This window comes from Lagenorhynchus albirostris, chromosome 19 (genome assembly GCF_949774975.1).
Source record: "Lagenorhynchus albirostris chromosome 19, mLagAlb1.1, whole genome shotgun sequence".
NCBI classification, from domain to species: Eukaryota; Metazoa; Chordata; class Mammalia; order Artiodactyla; family Delphinidae; genus Lagenorhynchus; species Lagenorhynchus albirostris.
Window position 1 is genome coordinate 2,991,197 of NC_083113.1, and position 15,278 is coordinate 3,006,474.

The 15,278-nt window shown below is 49.1% G+C and overlaps 1 protein-coding gene across 1 annotated transcript; it reads right to left on the reverse strand.

The window, feature by feature from the left end:
* Positions 1–271: 271 nt before the first annotated feature.
* LOC132509361 (zinc finger protein 773-like) lies at positions 272–13,462 on the reverse strand. Its single transcript, XM_060130330.1, has 5 exons — positions 13,195–13,462; positions 11,331–11,369; positions 8,692–8,818; positions 8,097–8,195; positions 272–3,839 (listed from the first exon to the last, which is right to left on the reverse strand). The coding sequence occupies exons 1-5, from the start codon at positions 13,282–13,284 to the stop codon at positions 2,740–2,742; spliced, it is 1,455 nt and encodes a 484-aa protein (XP_059986313.1). The 5' UTR covers positions 13,285–13,462; the 3' UTR covers positions 272–2,739.
* Positions 13,463–15,278: the final 1,816 nt, after the last annotated feature.

The following is a 15,278-nucleotide window of genomic DNA, read 5'->3' on the forward strand; positions in this document are numbered from 1 at the left end:
TTCCACTACATCTTTGAGATGATTGTTTTTATTTTAGTCTATTAATATAGATTATAGATTCAGTTGTTAAATCTTTGCTTTCCTGATAAACATCACTAGGTTATGATTTATGTGTTTACATATGTATATGGCTGGATTCAGTGTGCTAAAATTTTGTTAAGGTTTTTGTTGTATCTGTGATCATGTGGGTATTGGTCCATAGTGTTTTAATAGCATCATTCACTTAACTAGTTGGGAAGTGTTTGAATCTTGTTTTAGAAGAATTTCTGTGTAATTGGTACTGTTTCATCTTTAAATATTCTTTAAGAGTTTTTACATGTTCCAGGGATGACCTGGTAGCTGACAGCCACCAAGAAAACAGGAATATCAGCCCTACAACCACAAGGAACTGAAATTGCCTAATGACTCAAATGAACAGGAAACAGGGGCTTCCCTGGTGGCGCAGTGGTTGAGAGTCTGCCTGCTGATGCAGGGGATGCAGGTTCATGCCCCGGTCCGGGAGGATCCCACATGCCGTGGAGCGGCTAGGCCCGTGAGCCATGGCCGCTGAGCCTGAGCTCCGTGATGGGAGAGGCCACAGTGGTGAGAGGCCCGCGTATCTCAAAAAAAAGAAAAATGAGCAGGAAACAGAATTTCCTCCACTCCATGAAAAAATACACAACCCTGCCAACAACTTGAGTTTAGCACAGTGAACCAATCCCAGGTCTCAGTGGGCATATGACATATAGAACTATAATATAAATTTATGTTGTTTAAGCCATAAGTTTGTGGTAATTTTTTAGGACAGCAATAGAAAGCTAATACATCAACATTATTCATCAAGTACTTTTTTTTTTTTTGGCCATGCTACGCAGCTTGTGGGATCTTAGTTCCCCGACCAGAGACTGAACACAGGCTACGGCAGTGAGAGCACTGAGTCCTCACCATTGGATCGCCAGGAAATTCCCTTCAAGTACTTCTTTACTTTCTAATGCAAGAATATTTCCTATGCTCGTGTTATACTTTTCCAGCTCCAACCTGGAAATAGCCTCTTATCTAAGGAGTTCTGGTTCTTTTTATTGAAATATCATATTCATAAGCCAATAACTGGACAATAAATATGCTCACAGCTGCTGGAATGCCACTTCTTTCTAGGCTGTCTCAGAAGAGATAGGGAATGTGTTCATATATAAACATTTCTACATACGTTGTTTTTTATGTGTATTTAAATTTACAGAAATTTCACAAAATTGGATATTTATTTTTAAAATTTATTGATTTATCTATTTATTTTTGGCTGTGTTTGGTCTTTGTTGCTGTGCACAGTCTTTCTCTGGTTGTGGCAAGCAGGGGCTACTCTTCATTGTGTATTGCGGTGGCTTCTCTTGTTGCAGAGCATGGGCTCTAGGCATGCAGGCTTCAGTAATTGTGGCTTGTGGGCTCTAGAGCATGGGCTCTAGATCGCAGGCTCAATAATTGTGGTGCACGGGCTTAGTTGCTTCACAGCATGTGGGATCTACCTGGACCAGGGCTCGAACCTGTGTCCCCTGCATCGGCAGGTGGATTCTTAACCACTGTGCTGCCAGGGAAGTCCCAAGACTGGATATTTAAAAGGGTCTTAAGACTCCAATAGCATACTCAGATAAGGCTTTTTTTACAGTCAAAGATAAGAGAAAGAGTACAATACCAAAAGTACAATCAATAAAAAACGAATGGGTAAATTGGATTTCATGAAAATTAAGAAATTCTACTCTAGGAAAGATAACGTTAAGAAATGAAAAGCAAAGCCACAGACTGTGAGGAAATATTGGTAAAGCATATATCAAATGAGTAACTTGCACCCAGAATATATTAAGAAATTACAAGACAGTTCCTTAATAGTAGGCAAAAAACTTTGAACAGATAATTCACTAAAGATATATGGATGGCAAATACACAGGGAGTCATTAGGGAAATGCAAATTAAAACCACAGTGAAATACTACTACATACCTACTAGAATGGCTAAAATGAATGGCCAGTGTCTTACATACAAAGGTCAGGAAGGATGTGAAGAAATTGGAAAACGAATACACTCCAGGAAATGTGAGATGGCATAACCATTTAGAACACAAGGTGGCAAGTTCTTAAAAAGTTAAATATTTGCATCAACTTCCAGCATGGCAGTGTAAGGAGCTCTGCAAGCCCTGATTCCCAATGAAACTGGTGAAAAATTATAAAAACACCATCTAAAGCCTCTAGAAATGATCCTAAGTCTACACAGTAAATGAGGAAACATTTAAGGAAATCTAATACTCAGGACGAACAGCAAGAGCCAGTCACATCTGAACCAAGGCCACACCCTCTCTCCCTGCTTCGAACTCAGAGATGAAAACTCCAGACTGAGGCAGCCAAGAACACAGGGCTCCCTCTCCTTAGAGCTGCCTGGCAGAGGACTAGCCTCTCAAGAGGAGCAGGATGTCAGCAATTCTCATCCTGCTCCAGTGTGCATGTTTGGATGAATGATATTCAATTGTTGGCTCACTCATAAAGGCTGCTCTCAGAGCTTCTATGTTTAAGTTAGGTTGACCAGGAGACAGCACATGCCCTGCACTCTTAAGGCCTTTCCCCAGTCTGAACTTTCTGGTGCCAAACAGGATTAAGACTTTGGCTGCAAACTTTCTTCAGGTCCCCGTATTCATAAGGCCTGTTTGAGCTGTGCAGTTTCTGTTGCTGAATCAGAGTGGACCTTTGCTTAAAGACTTTTCTACATTAGCTGCATTCAAGACTTTTCTCCACTGTGAACTTTATGGTGTTGAATGAGGTTGAAACGCTGGCTAAATGATTTCCCACAACTGCTGCACTCATAGGGCATTTCTCCAGTGTGAATCCTCCGATGTTTAACAAGGCTGGAGCTGTGGCGGAACAATTTCCCACATTCCCTGCACTCATAAGGCCTTGCTCCAGTGTGAACCCTCTGGTGTTTAACGAGGCTAGAATTCTCACTAAATAATCTTCCACATTCATTGCACTTAAAAGGCTTTTCTCCAGTGTGAACTTTTCGGTGTTGCATGAGGCTAGAGCTTTGGCTAAAGAATTTCCCACATTCGCTGCACTCATAAGGCCTTTCTCCAGTGTGAACTCGCCAGTGATTAATAAGGCTTGATTTGTGGCTATAGAATTTCCCACACTCGCTGCACTTATAAGGCCTTTCTCCAGTGTGAACTCTCTGATGTTTCATGAGGCTTGAGTTAAAGCTAAAGAACTTCCCACATTCGCTGCACTCATAAGGCCTCACTCCAGTGTGGATTCTGTGATGCTGAACAAGTGTGGAATTATGCCTGAAGGCTTTTCCACATTCACTACATTTAAAAGGCTTTTCTCCAGTGTGAACTCTCCGGTGTTGAATGAGGTCAGCATTGCGACTAAAAGATTTTCCGCATTCACTACACTGGTAAGGCCTTTCACCAGTGTGAACTATTTGGTGTATAAAAAGGTTGGATTTATGGCTAAATAATTTGCCACATTCGCTGCATTCATAAGGTTTTTCTCCAGTGTGTAGTCTCTGGTGCTGAACAAGTAAGTATTTCTGACCAAAGGCTTTCCCACACTCACTGCATCTGTAATGCCTTTTTCCAGGGTGAAAGCCCTCCCCACTTTCAGTGCTCCTATGTGGCTCCCCTCTGCTGTGAGCCACCTGATGCTTGGGAAGACCAGAGCTAGTTGGGGAGACCTTCCCACCCTCCTCACCCTCTTCTCTTCTTGAGGGTTTCTCTCCAGAGCTCAGCTTCTGGTGTTGGTGAAGGTTTGCTCTGAGCACTCCCTCTACATAAACACCCTGCTCAGGTGCCACGTCCTCAGCCTCCGCTCCACACCAACAACCTGAAAGCAGATAAATGCTGATGAATAGTATGTAGACTTTGGCGGGACGGGGCAGCACCCTCACAAATGTGTCTGACACAGCCAGTATGGAGTTCCTGGGATTACTGGCAGGGTGAGGGAGAGCTCACTGTGCAGTGCCAGACCTGACAACCTCATAGATCATGGGGACTCATGAGTAGCAAGGATACAAGATGGGGTGCATCCCAGGGAGGAAAGGCAGGGTCTCCAACACACTCCTCCTCAAATGGCTTTCAGCAGGGTTTCAGCTGCTGGTGACACAGGTACACAGTGCAGAAGGGTGTGTCCAGGCCCAGAAAAATTGAAGGCAATTGAGTAGCTGGTGTTCAAGGACTATTAAGGATATGTGTACACCTCATGACACATGGAGTGAAAGCTTGTATTGTGACCTGGAAAACTTCCCATTCTCCTGTTGCCTCAACAGCCCCACAAAAAAGCTGTAAACTATGCCACCATGTGCACCAGTGTGAGAAGGTGGGCCCCTGCCACAAGTTCTCTTACCTACCTTCCTGACTGAGACCCAGGGCCATTTAAACTCACCAGTGAAATCCCCTTGCACCTTCCCCCTGTTCCTCTCCTCAGTCCTAACCAGTGATGCTGCATCCCCTTCAGAGAAGTCCACCGTGGCACTCTGTGAAGGTCGATGGTGCTGGCAACCACTTCTTCACTGCTGTCGCTCTTTGTCTCCTGATCCCATGGGTATTGGGGGCACCATTCCTGGAGATCAGTGGCTCAAGATCTTACAGGCCAGGATCTTAGCAGGCACATTTAATTCCAGCAACTCCCAATAACCAGAGGAGGTGAGCCAATTATTTCAAAGTAAAACATCTTTGCAAAATTGCTGGGCTCTACTTAGTGCCACTGCCTATCAACCTGCCAACTACTGCTCAGCTCCTGAGGTCTAAGAACGATCGGAAAAGATCTGGCCACCAGAGCTGTCCTGAATGGATCCCAACCCAGCTGAAGTCACCTTAGAAAGGGAAGCTGCTGCCTACGAGAGGGGCTACAGAAAGGAAGCATCCAAGGTCTTCTCAGACCCAGCGGCTCAAGAGCACAGGAGATCATAAGGAATTATAAGGTGAAACTTGCAATTTCACAAGACTAGAAATACCAATGATTCTTAAAGATTTCATTCAAAGAGGTGGGGAAAGGGAGCTGATTGGTTACTGAGAGCATTTAACATGGGTGCACATTCAGCCCCAGAGATGAGGCAGCTGCCAGCATTTGGAAAGAGGTTAAGATGCATAATTAAAGATATTTTGGCCCTCCAAGTTCAATTCTCACCTGATATTTTGGGGCTGAAGGACCTCAGGGAGGACAGAGGGCATCCCAAATGCCAGGGTAGGTGTGACAGAGACCAAAACTTTTGATGGGATTATATAGGCCTCAGATGAGGAATCTGAAGCCTCTACAACCACTTGGGACTCAGAAGCCCTGCCGTTAACTGAATTGGATTTTCATGGCCTGGAGATGCCCAATGGGAAACAGTAAAGGAAGCCCATGTGCTCCTCTGCAAAAACTGGAATGGTTCAATGGATCTATCAGTTCTTTGGGCATTCAGACAAGGAGAACCCTGAGCCCGTTTCTAAACCAGGAGGCCCTCTTTGTCACAGAGTCCAGGAGTTGTTCTTGCAGGCGCCTATCCCGATACAGAGCTTTGTTGCTTAACCTTATTGGTATATCTCACACCAAATGGGAGGCCATGGATGGAACTATCTCCAGACGTGCCACAAGAGCTCTGCGCACCCTGACTCACATCCGCCGCCTGGTGTGCGGATAACGACCCCCCACGCCTAGCATTCTTTCCCGAGAGGCTGACACCCCCTACTGCCTCCAGGGTGATAGTGGTAGAACTAGTCATGGCAAACACACTGCACCAGGTGTCAACAATCTTTATCAAACAGCTGCCCGTGATGGTGACCCCTGATGCTTTGAGTTTTCCTGTGAGAGACAGATGTGTATGACACCTGAACAAGCTCAAGTCCCTCTCACAAAGTGAGAACCTGTGGAGTTGCCCCTGCTGGTGAAGGTAGTAAACATGCCATAGTATCACCTGAAACAAGGTACTGGCCTTTGACTCGTTGTTCAAGATCTACTAAAAGAAGGGGAGATGATTCCTGCTATTTCTCCTTAATAGGAGTGGCACTTAACTGTTGATTATCGAAACCTTAAAGCTCAAGTTCCCCCCATCAGGGGTCCAACACCTAACATAATCCAATTAACTGAAGACATCAAGAGGGCACCAGTGACTACTTGGCCAGAGTGGATCTGACCCAGTATATTTTATTCTGGGCCTATGACCCCTTAATCACAGCCCCAGTTCGCCTTTACTTTTGAAGAAACCCAACATACATTTACAAAGTTGCCCGTGAGTTATTTAAACAGCCCAGCCCACAATTACTTCCAGGACGTGGACCAGGTCCCATCCTCACTCCAGTTCTTTATCCACCAGGTACCTCCCTTTTTCCATCAACCCAAGGACGCTGGGCAAAACAGGCAATTATCTATTCCCATCTTATTTTTTTATTTTTTTGGCTATATCGTGTGGCATGCGGGATCTTAATTCCCCAACCAGGGATTGGGCCCATGCCCCCAGCAGCAGAAGTGTGGAGTCTTAAACACTGGACCACCAGGGAAGTCCCTATTTATTCCCATCTTAATCAGACTTGTGGTAGCCGCAGGAGACACCAGGTTTGGCACCAGTACAGCAGCCTTTGTCCAACAAGATCAGATCACGTCTGCCAACCAGCGCCTTTCAGCGGCCCTCTCAGATCACGTACAAAGGGTGCAGGAAACCTTCGCCCTTATTCAACAAACCTACAAGTCTCTGAGCCCAAATGGTCATGGATAACAGACTGGCTCCTGATTGTTTACTAGCCAGGAAAGGTGGCTCAGGACAGCTACAGGCCAAGCTATGAGGATTAGGACAAGTGGTAAAAATCTTTTGTAACAGAACCAAAAGCTTCCAAAAGACTCCCTTAAACCCGGAGGTGCCTGATCTGTTCTCTTGCCTTTCCCCTACTACCTGCCGTGCTGGCTGCGGCCTGGGTTTCAAACCCTCATTATATATCTGGTAGGACCCTTCTTAGTTGTCACCTTTGTCAAAGATTGCCTTTGGTGGCAAGAACAAACTATTCCTGTCACCTGTAACATCGCCACAACCCAGGTGGCAAGCGTCACCCATCCCAATGAGAGTTTATAACGATGTTGAGACACCACAGGGCCAACTATATTGCAAGCTTTGAAGCTCCCTGTTTTCCTGCTCCCTCGGCATCCCCACAAAGAGGCTGTGAGCCTCCCCCCAGTGGCACCAGTGTGAGGAGGCTGGTCCCTGCCACAAGTTGCCCTTCTGGTCCTCCCCTGAGTGTGACCTAGTACGTTTAAATGCACCAATAAAATCCCTTCGTGTTGGGACTTCCCTGATGGTGTAGTGGTTAAGAATCTGTCTGCCAATTCAGGGGACATGGGTTCGAGCCCTTGTCTGGGAAGATCCCACATGCCACGAAGCAGCTAATCCCATACACCACAGCTACTGGGCCTGCGCTCTAGAGCCTGCGAGCCACAACTACGGAGCCCGTATGCCACAACTACTGAAGCCCGTGTGCCTAGAGCCCGCGCTCTACAACAAGAGAAGTCACCACAATGAGAAACCCATGCACTGCAACAAAGAGCAGCCCCCACTCGCCGCAACTAGAGAAAGCCCGCGCGCAGCAACAAAGACCCAACGCAGCCCCAAATAAATAAATAAATAAATCCCCTCGTGCCTTTTCTTGCATTCTCCCCCCAACCACCAACAGAGACACTTGCCAACAGATCCTCACCCTCTGCTTCCCCCCTGCTCCATTTAGCCTGCTCCCTTGCGCTCCTCCCACTTGACCCCCCTCTTGGCGTGCAGTGACTCTCTCTCTGGACCTGTGAGCATAATAAACTTTGTTTTTTTCCTTAGGCTGTCCTGTGTTTCCTCTCGTGGCTGCATCTGCCTGGCCATGTCATAAAAGAGCACAAAATGGGTCTACTGTTTGTGAGCACTGGAGAGGGAGCAGTGGAGGATGGGTGGGGTCAGCCCTGGGTCAGAAACCAGAGCTGCCCTGAGCAGCGGGCAGAGCTGAGGAAGAAAAGGAGAAAATCACCCTTGGCCCCTTGTTTGACACCAAAACATCAGGGCACCATGGAGAGACTCCTGGTATGATTTGAACCCATCCCTGAGTTCCCTCTTCCCCACTTCCTCCCTCCAAGCACCTCTTGGCATGGCTGTGATCACGACTCCACAGGCAGGCACAAAGGGCTCTCCCCACTGCTCCAGCTGAGTAATTTCCTGGGTCCTGGAAAATGTGAGTCCTAAGGGAGGGACAAGGCAGGCAGGTCAAAACAACCCGCTCCACGGCAGCCCACAGGGATGAAGACTGAATATTACAAACAAGAAGCTTGGAGAAGGATCTTGCAGGAACAACCCAGTCAAGCAGTGGCCGTGTTGGTACCTCGATTCCTGGCACAGGCCGATCCCATGTCAGCCAAAGGGAGAGGGCAGAACTGGGGGCACAGGACTGCCATGGATCTCCACAGCATCAGGCCAGGGAAAGGCCAGTAGCGTGTGATCCATCGGTTTGACTACAACACTCCTGATCCCCAAACCCTTTCCTGCACAACTTTGGGGCAGCAGCAGCTTGGGGACAGAAGGGGTAGTGTACCCAGCCCAGGCTTTCACTCACAACACCTACTACAGCACACAGGGAAGGACGCAGTACCCATGGACCAGCTTTGGGAAGGACAGACCTGCCCTTGGAGAAGGGGAAGAGCAGAGCCCCGCCTAAGCTGTGGGGTGCAAGGAACTTACCCAGAGAGGCCATCAGTGAGAAGTTCTCCAGCATCACACTGCGGTACAGGAGTCTCTGGGCTTTATCAAGGAGTCCCCACTCCTCCTGTGAGAAGTAGACAGCCACATCCTCAAATGTCACTCGGCCCTGCCAAGATGGGGATGGTTCAGTTTATGTGCAGCCTCCTTCCCAGGACTCTAAGCATCTCCCCAAATATCCACCCTCCTCCCAAGCCACCAACCTCAGAGGAGATCCCAGGCCCTGATGCCATTGATGCCCACCCTCTGCTGGCCATCCCATCAATCACTGTGTTCGGCCCTCATTGACAACAGGCAGGGGGGTATGTGTCATCTGAGCCCTGGTGCTGGCCTGCAGAGCCTCACCCTTCTGCCCGACAGCTTACCTGGGATCCTCTAGATTGTGCTTCCCAAACACAACCAAAACTGAGTCACTGTCCTCCCCTCAGGCCCCAGTCCAAGGGCCTGGGGCCATCAGTTGACACTCCCTCCCAACATGTACATCGTTCTTTTATTTTTTTTAAATATAAATTTATTTATTTATTTTTGGCTGCGTTGGGTCTTCTTTACTGCACGCAGGCTTTCTCTATTTGTGGCGAGTGGGGGCTACTCTTCATTGTGGTGCACGGGCTTCTTATTGCACTGGCTTCTCCTGTTGTGGAGCACAGGCTCTAGGCAAGAGGGCTTCAGTAGTTGTGGAACACAGGCTCAGTATTTGTGGCTTGAGGGCTCTAGAGCGCAGGCTCAGTAGTTGTAGCACACGGGCTTAGTTGCTCCACGGCATGTGGGATCTTCCCAGACCAGGGCTCAAACCCATGTCCCCTGCATTGGCAGGCGGATTTTTAACCACTGTACCACCAGGGAAGCCCTATACATTGTTCTTTACACCACACCCCCCTTCACAGCCCCAACCCCTCACGGCCACCACCACCCACTACACCACATCCTGCATCTCCCTGGCCTCACCACGTTCCAGTGTGCACGTGGCATCCTGAGGGTGCTTGGCAAGTGCAATCAGAATCCTACTGTCCCAGTGTTCCAAAGGCACTAACTGCCAGGGGCAACCCCCAGGCCTGCTTTGAAGGCCTCCTTACTTGGCCCTTATCCTTGCTTCATCGTCAGCCACCCAAAACGATGCACAGATCTCAGGTACACTCAGCCCTCTTCCACTTCTGTGTTGCAAAGCTGTCCCCTCATCAGTCTCAGCTTCCTTTGATACTTATTCAAAGCCCAGGTCCAGGGACTTCCCTGGTGGTCCAGTGGTTAAGACTCTGTGCTTCCAATGCAGGAGGCTCGGGTTCCATCCCTGGTCGGGGAACTAAGATCCCACATGTGCGCAGCGTGGCCAAAAAATTTAAAAAAAAAAAAAAAAGAACAAAAGCCCAGATCCACCTGTCTCTCACATCAGGCCTAATAGCTGTCCCAGAGGACACTGTGTGATCTTGTGCTAACCTCCAGGTCACAGTGGGGATAAGAACAAGTCTGGGGAGCCCATAGCTTGATGAATAAGCAATAGCACCAGGTTTGCTGTCAACTCCCTGCCTTGTCTCATATCCACTCCCCATGGAAACCCTGGTCACCAGCCAGATCCTCCTCACTCCTACAACGCCTCCCCATGGCCACTATGTTCCCTTACGTGTTTCTGTGAAGCCCACCACCCCATCTAGCAAGAGACCCAGTCCTCGGCCCCACACACTCCTCCCTTGTCACCTAACACACTGCCACAGGACCTGAAGGTGCCCCCTGCCAAATCTGATCACAGTTCCATCCTGGTCCACACACCATCCATATTGTGGGTGAATCCAATCTGAACTCAAGATGTGTGTGTCCAGGTATCCACTGGATGAATCCACTCAAGGGTTTTCTGGAGCATCTCAGTTCAACAGCCAGAACCTAGCTCCTAATATTCCCACTGAAAATTACTCTTGCCGCTGACTTCGACATGGTAGTACTAACCCTGCTTCTAGCTACTAAGGCCAAACATCTCAGAGTCACCCGACTCTTCCTCTTCTCTCTCCCACCCTCCACATCAGAAAGTCTGCTCAGACCTACTTAAAAAAAACAGACACAGACTCCAACATGTCTCCCACCTCCACTGCCACTACTCTGGTCCAGCTACCAACACTCACCTGGACTATTGCAGTAGCCTCCTCCCTGGTCTCCCTGTAACCCAACAGTCTTCTCTCTACTCTACAGCAGAAAATGCTTGTTAAGCCTGGGTCAGATCAGTTCCCTCCTCGGCTCCAAACCTTCTATGGCTCCCACCACCCTCCGGATAGAGGCCCACCTCTTCAGCCCACCATTCCAGGTCTAACGCCTGCTTCCTGCTATTTCCACCAGACATAATGGAGACCTAAGGTTGCCTGGTCATTCCCAGCTCAACCTCACCTCTAGCATCTTCTAATGTTGACCACTGTGAATGGAATTTCTTCTAAGCGTCATGCCACCGGTTGCCAGAAATGGAAACCAATCTGTATAATTCCTGGTCTGGACTCAGGGACCTGACCTTGGATGACCACCTTCCAGGGATCTCAGATGGCAGGGTAGGGAGAGTAGCAGGTAAAGTCCCAAGACACTACAATCCTGGAGCCCATGCAGGTGGGAGGTGAAAAGAGTGAAGACCGACTATACCTTTCACTTACCTCTTCATGGTCTGCAAGTGATTCTGCAGCCACAGCAACCTATGGAAAAGCAAGGCTGTGAGAAGCAGGCAATAATGTTGGGCCCAAAGGCTCAATCAAGGTGCCTTACACCATCTGGGCCTCAGTCCTCAGTGATGCCTCTTACCAGCTGTGCGACCTTGGACAAATACTCGACCTCCCTGTGCCTCAGTGTTGTGGTCTGTCAAATGGGGATAACAATGGTGTCCACTCAGTGGGGCTGCTGTCTGCATCAAATGCATTCATATGCAACAAGTTCTAAATATCAACTCTTACTGTCCTCATAAGTGATGCTTCTGTCAAGATTTCCTGGTAGGTATTAAAAATGCAGTTTTTTAACATGCCTTTTAACTACGAAAATACAATATTGAAGATGTTTGATTTAATTGAATGCTTAGCAGTATATTGAAATTTCAACCAATTATTAAGTGTTTATAATCATTAACTTGTTAAAGCCATGTTATTTATTTGTTTTTTATATGTTATTTGTTATTTATTTTTTAATTGTTATTTAAAAGCCATGTTATTTTAATTTATGTACACATGTATATATGTATTTTTACCAGTTAGTGTTAAATGAGTATTTATTTCATAAACTCACGATTTAATAAACTGGGGACTTGGGCCTGAGAATATTGAGTAGATATTAGTCCTACTGGCAACCTAACTGCCTGCTGTACACTCTCCTGAAGGGAATCCTGCTAGGGGCATTTGCACTGGAGCAGCTGCTCATCCCTCCTGCCCTAAAAGCTGGGGGAACTTAGGCACCAAAGGAGATGCTCTACTAGCCTCGCTGAGTATTCTTTTTCTCCACAAGGAGCGGAAATGAGGGCCTGCTGAGCCTGGAGTCGCAAATCTACACCACTGAACATCTCAGTCTCCACCCCAGACCTGGGTCCTTATATCCTATAACCCTCCATTCCTGCACACACCAGCCAGAACCACTTTGGAGCACAGGACTCCACCCCTTTGGGGGCAGCCCAACCCTCCAGGCTTAACTGAAATAAAAACTTTGATTCTCCTTCCTAAATAGGACCCACAGTGCTTGCCCTGGTCCAGGCCACCACCCATCATCCCTTGGATATCTCCAGCCCAGATCCCTCCGCAGAAACCCATGAGTGAGTAAGCAAGCTACCCACATGACACCTCCACTCTGGGACATCTCAGGGTTACTATGTCCAAAATCCAACTCCCAGTCTTATCCCTGAAGCCTGCTCCCTGCAAACCAAGAAACAGCATCGTCCTTCCTTCCCTACTTTTTCACAGCCACATCTGGGGCAGCAGGAAATCCTGTCTGTTCAGTGCTTAAAGCCCATAAGAAATCTGATCAATCCTCCCCGCTGTTGCCACCAGCAATGGTCCAGTCCGCACCAGCACTCTCTATTAGTCTATTGTGCTTACTTGCTCACAGGTCTCCTAGTCTCCACTCTTATCACCCCCACCCCCGTCTGTTTTTCCCTGAGAAGCCTTTGGAAAACTTTGACACATAGAGTCTCTCTACTTCACAACCCTCCGTGGCCACCAGCGGCCGCAGAATGAAGGCCCAGCTGCTCCGGCTGCCTTTTCACGTGGGACTCATCCCCTTAAGCTGTTCCGTGCAGACTCTAGAGAAACTTCAAATTTAAGCCTCTCAGTTCGGTTATTGTTCCAAGTCTTTGATTGTGCCGGTCCCTCTGCCTGTAACCCTCTCCCACACCCCATCATACTGGCTGACAGAAATGGGGGACCCCTCCCCCAACGAGCTCCCTACTGACTTGGACCCAGGGGCTCGAGCAGGGGACGATCAGTGGGGCCTTTGGTGTCCGGTGGGGTGAGGGCGGTGAGAGACCGGAGGACGAGTGTTTACCTGAGCCGGGACTCTAAGCGCTGCCGCAGCCATCGGAGTCTGTGGGCGGAGCCAGGCCGGGAGCGGCGGACCAGGTCGGGCCCCAGGCATCCCTGTCCCCTACCCAGAATCGGGTCACCTCCGGGCGCTGCTGCCCGAACGTCAGACCCGCCTCAGTGCAGTGCAGCGCCTGCCTCCTCTCGTGCCTTCCCGCTCTCGTCACCCCAGTTCAAAGCAGATTTCCGGAGACTCAGACAAGGCGGAGACACCCAACAGACCCCAAAACAACCGCCCCTAAGCGGACGCCAAAAGTCCCGCCCAGCGTCTTCCTCACGCGCGCGGAAATGTCTGTTTTCTTGGCCGAGCACAGCCACCGGGGACAGCAGCGCCTGCTGGGTAATGTAGTTCACACACCGCCAAACCTTGAGGAATTGGACACGTAATAGGGGCGGGGCGGGCACGCAGCTGTTTGCACGCACCGTTACAGCGCGACCGTTACCGGACAACCGTTACCGCCAGAACGCTAGGGGTGACTGTTAGTGCCAGACCTGAGCGGGGCGCCCAGGTTAGAGGTCTCGTTGAGCTAACGGTATGACTGGTGGTGGTCCTCCAGCGGAGAGTGTGGTAAGAGACGGGTCTCGGACTCCCCCCCCCCCCAGGCCCTCTGGCCTTAGGCGGGTGGGTGAGCTGGGGGACCCTGGCGGGGAAGGCTGGGGGCTGTGTCCTGCAGAGCTCCAGAGCCCTTGCCAACGCCGCTCACTGGCGGGGCCCAGGCCTTGAGGCGACGGCAAACGTCTCCTCTCACCCCCACCTCCGTGACCTAGTGGTGGCGGCAGTCTGCATGGATCGCGGTTTGCAGAACCCTGCAGACATGCACACACACGTCTCACCACCCCGTTTGGGCAGCCTGAGGAGATCGAGGGCCAGTTGGGTCCTTGGTGCCTTGCTCCCCCAGTGATGACGACTGGGCAGGGTCTGTGGACTTGGCCCTGAGGGCACCGCCAGCTAAGATCTACCTCTTCACCTGACAGGGTAACTGGCCAGAGCAGGGACCCCCTTCTTTTAGCCAGCACCTGGACCTCAGAGGGTGAAACTTGTGCCTTGGGACCTTGCCCTTTCTTGTCAGAACAGAGGATAAGAAATACAGGCCAGTCTTCTTTGGTGGAGTTTTACAGGAACACCGTTACCTGACCTCAAGAACAAAGGATCTGTTACCAAGAAGTTTGCAACAACTAACCGCGCCCCTCCCTCACCTTTCCTACAAAAGATCTTTGCTGACAGCTTTCAGAGAGTTCGGGGTTTTTAAGGCATTAGTCACCCGTCTCCTTTCATCGCCCTGCAATACGCCTTTTTCTGCTCCAAACTCCGATGTTTTGATATTGTTTGGCCTCACTCTGTGTCAGGCACAAGGACTTGAGTTCAGTAACAGACAGAGCTGCAGAGATGGAGGCGGAGGGGAAATCAGGGTCAAGAACTCTGCCAGACTCTCATCTAGAGACTATCTTTATTGTAGATTGGCCTGTATTTTAATGTTCCTGCGCAGCTGGTGCTCCAGACTTTCCTTCCCTTAAGGATTTAAAGAGGATCTTGAGGGCCAATAAAGCAGTTTCCTTGGAATGAGCCAGTTATACATTACCAATTTCCTTTGACAATGGGACGCCCAATATAAAAAACAATGGTGGTAAAGCGAAGACTCTGAGTTCTGGATGTAGGTGATGAGATAGTCGAGGATCCCAAGTGTTCATCTTCCTTCTTCACCCCAAACTCATCTGTGCCCTTTCCCTTCTTAAGGGCTCAGCATTGGTGTCCAAGCAGGACAATAAACCTCAAACCCATAAGCCAACACTCCTCTCCCACCAGATTTCTCCCCTTCATCCCTTATTACTCTTTTTGTTCCACTACCCTTCCATTTCGAGATACAAAGCTAACTCCCTGCAGGTAGGAAGGATTTTGGACCATTGTTGACACCAGGCAGCTGTTGATAAAAGAGATGCCAACACTTTATTATGTGTTCTCCTACCACCTACTTTACCACTGACTCCTTCTTTTGTGTCAATCTTCATTTCCCTGAGTTTTCTCCTGTAAGTTTCGTCTGTGGACTGATC

Excerpts from the sequence above, each read along its gene's own strand:
- LOC132509361 (XM_060130330.1), bottom strand. The coding sequence starts at position 13,284 with ATGCCTGGGGCCCGACCTGGTCCGCCGCTCCCGGCCTGGCTCCGCCCA. Across the intron at positions 8,819-11,330 it reads CACTTGCAGACCATGAAGAG|GGCCGAGTGACATTTGAGGA; the intron begins GTAAGTGAAAGG and ends CCATCTTGGCAG. Across the intron at positions 8,196-8,691 it reads CTCACTGATGGCCTCTCTGG|GACTCACATTTTCCAGGACC; the intron begins GTAAGTTCCTTG and ends TCCCTCCCTTAG.